Source organism: Drosophila rhopaloa, unplaced genomic scaffold (genome assembly GCF_018152115.1).
Source record: "Drosophila rhopaloa isolate 14029-0021.01 unplaced genomic scaffold, ASM1815211v1 contig_115, whole genome shotgun sequence".
Classification (NCBI taxonomy): domain Eukaryota; kingdom Metazoa; phylum Arthropoda; class Insecta; order Diptera; family Drosophilidae; genus Drosophila; species Drosophila rhopaloa.
Window position 1 is genome coordinate 15,721,980 of NW_025334990.1, and position 3,171 is coordinate 15,725,150.

Sequence of the window (3,171 nt, forward strand, 5' to 3'; positions counted from 1 at the left end):
TATTTAGATAGAGAGAAAATGGCGCTGCAGACTTTGTGATTTTCCATTCACTCGCTGGATTCGTGTTGGCATCCGCTTCCCATGACTGCTCCTTTGTCTCTGCGCGAAAATATTGACACGATCAGCCCCGATTTTGCACGCGTATGAGAATGGATAAGCTAAATATACCCTAAAGTACCCAGCAGTAAATCATTGTGTGTACCAGTCAAGTAAAGTGCCCCAATTGCCGCCGAGGATGCGTGGGTGGGATCGTGTTGGAGTGTTAATTGCCCCAGACTCAATCAGGTGGAATGGAATATTTATGAGGTTGGGCAATCGATTAGACAAAATCCAATCATGTATATTCATAACAATCTGCGGTGCTAATTGAGTACGATACTGCGAAAAGAACTGGACAAAGGCGGAAGTGATCGTGACTGCCGAAAAATGGAGTCCCCTCCACAGATGTAAGGGTGCCGATGGAGGTGTAACTTTATTTGGAGAATAATAATACGGCACAGCAAATACTTACTTTACTTGTTATATATTATGAAATCTGTCTGCTTACTCCTAAGAAAATATTTGATGTTCCGTTTGGATCCAAAAACCTCCAAAGATTATAACACCGTTGGTAATAAATAATGAGAAAAAGAAAACAACAACATTTATATATGACTATAAAAACCCTTTACCCAAAAATTTTATTTTTTTATGAATATTTTGGCTTTATCTATAATATAATAATAATAATAATATAATAATAAATATCCGAATTTCTAATCAAAAGATCAGAATCACAACGCATTCTAACTAACCACTATTTAATAACCTATCTTTCAGTTTTAAAATATATTTGTTCAACATCTTTTCATTCCACATCTTCATCTTCCAAATCAACACATCTCTTACCCAAACTTTTAAGATTCTTTGTCTTCCACATGTCTTTCAGATGATCCTTCAACAATCTTCCAAACTTCTGATGCATCTGCTATTTATTGCTATCCTTTTTATGAGCGCACAAAGTCTAAACAATATTATAAATGAGCTAAACAAGCGTCTACTTATCTCCACAAACTTTTTATACTGCAACCAACCCGATAAACTACATAAATATGAGTACAAGTATCTGCGACATATGCCACTTATTAACCTCATGATCTTCACTTCAACGGAATCCTTAAACGTCACCCAACTTGAATATAATTTAGGAGCTGACAACAAACTCTTTTTGATTTTGGGCAATGACGAACCGCCCTATGATTTATTTCACAATTTGGACTTACATTTTCAGACATCTGAATATATAATTGTTATAGATAACCATTTGGATTTGGAGAGGGAAACCGAGTGGTTGGATTTTGTCAAGCACCTTTGGCAGCTGGGTTATGTACATTTGCTGTTCTACACCTCTTATGATGAGAAGTTATATCACAAAATCATATTTCCTAAGATGCTGATAGAGGAGGCTTCCGTAGAGCACTATATATCGATTCGAGGATCGTTCAAGAACCTATATGGATATCCGGTTCGTGTGGCTGCCTATAATAATGTGCCACGTTCTATGATCTATGTGAATCGGTGGGGCAAAGAGGTATTTGCCGGTTTTTATATGCGATTTATTCGTGCTTTTATAGGCTCAAAAAATGGAAGCTTTGTGCCAGTTCTTACGCCAAGTGATTCTCCTGGAAATTGTACTTTAAACTTGTACAATGAAACTGTGGATGTGTGTGCAGATGCCCTGGCAGCCAATACAACTGCCTTTAGTTTGACCCATGGATTCAGGATAGCCGCGGCCAATGTTTTTGTGACCCATGCCAAACCAATGCACTCATATCGCTATCTAACCGCTCCATTTCAATGGAGTGTATGGCTCTGTTTGGCCGCCTATGTCGTCCTGGTTGTGGGTTTCCTCAGCTTTATTTACTGGCTAAAAAGTGGAAAATGGGACATCAGTCGCCATCTCCTCGAGGTCTTCAGCTCGCTTTTGTTCAGTGGATTTTATCTGAACAACATTCATGGAAGAGAGAGATACATAATCTTTGGGGTGATGTTCATAGCTGGATTCGTTTACTCCACGGAGTATTTGGGCCTACTGAAAAGTATGTTAATCTCCGAGGTTTTCGAGAAGCAGATCGATACTATTGAAGCGTTGGTAGAGAGCAATATAACCCTGATGGTGGATCCTTACGATCAGAAGTTGTTTGCCAAGTACAACATGCCCCAGTTACTATTTACCATAATGGAGAATGTGACTTTTGAGACGCTCTTGGAGCACAGGAATCGGTTCGATCAGGATTACGCATACATATTGTTCTCGGATCGAATGGCCTTGTACGATTATGCCCAGCAGTTTCTGAAGCATCCGAAATTGCTGAGAATACCCATTGACTTTTCGTTCCTCTACACCGGCATCCCGATGCGGAAGAAGTGGTTCCTGAAGCACCATTTGGGACAGGCCTGGTACTGGGCCTTCGAGAGCGGTCTTACGAGGAAACTGGCCTTGGATGCCGACTTCGAGGCGGTTCGCGTGGGCTATCTAAAATTCCTCATCACGGAGCACGTGGAGGCACAGCCCCTGGATGTGGATTATTTCGTCATGCCGGCAATTGCTCTGGTCATCGGCTACATCCTGGCCTTGCTAAGTTTTGTCATCGAGATGACGGCCTGGCGCATGAGCGGATTGTTCCTGGGATGCAGATCCCAGGCGCAGAGGAGCATCAAGATGAGGACAAGTGCCGGTTGATGTTGATTGAGTGACGGATTGATGTTGTCTGGTGTTGTGGTGCTTTACGTGTTTGTGTTTTTATTTTCTACATTCTGTCGTAAAGTCTTAACAAAAATAAAGCCGCCTGTCGCTGTAGAAATTAAAAAGGTTAGCAAAAAGTAAATTGCAAAAAATATTTTTAGGTTTTAGACTAACTTCTTAAAAGAGTAACAACATTTCTTAGATAACAATTAAATGTTCCACAACAATGAATAGTTGGTTCCTTTCAAAACAACACTATTTGTTAAGTCAGAATTTGTTGGTACTTAGAAAAATTAATACTTATTACTTTCTCAAAATTCTTTCAAACTCTTTTATCTTTCAGATGATTTCCTACTCAAGATGTGCAATTTTGATGTTTTTTGTGACCGTCCAAGTAGCTTCAATAATGGGGCAAGACTTAACACATATTATAAACGAGCTCAACG

The 3,171-nt window shown here is 39.8% G+C and overlaps 1 protein-coding gene across 1 annotated transcript; it reads left to right on the top strand.

Moving 5' to 3' along the window:
- Nucleotides 1–928: 928 nt before the first annotated feature.
- On the top strand, nt 929–2,722 carry LOC108038123. The gene has a single exon (XM_017114843.1). The coding sequence runs from the start codon at nt 929–931 to the stop codon at nt 2,720–2,722; it is 1,794 nt and encodes a 597-aa protein (XP_016970332.1).
- Nucleotides 2,723–3,171: the final 449 nt, after the last annotated feature.

Coding starts and splice junctions, on each gene's coding strand:
- LOC108038123 (XM_017114843.1), top strand. CDS start 929: ATGATCCTTCAACAATCTTCCAAACTTCTGATGCATCTGCTATTTATT.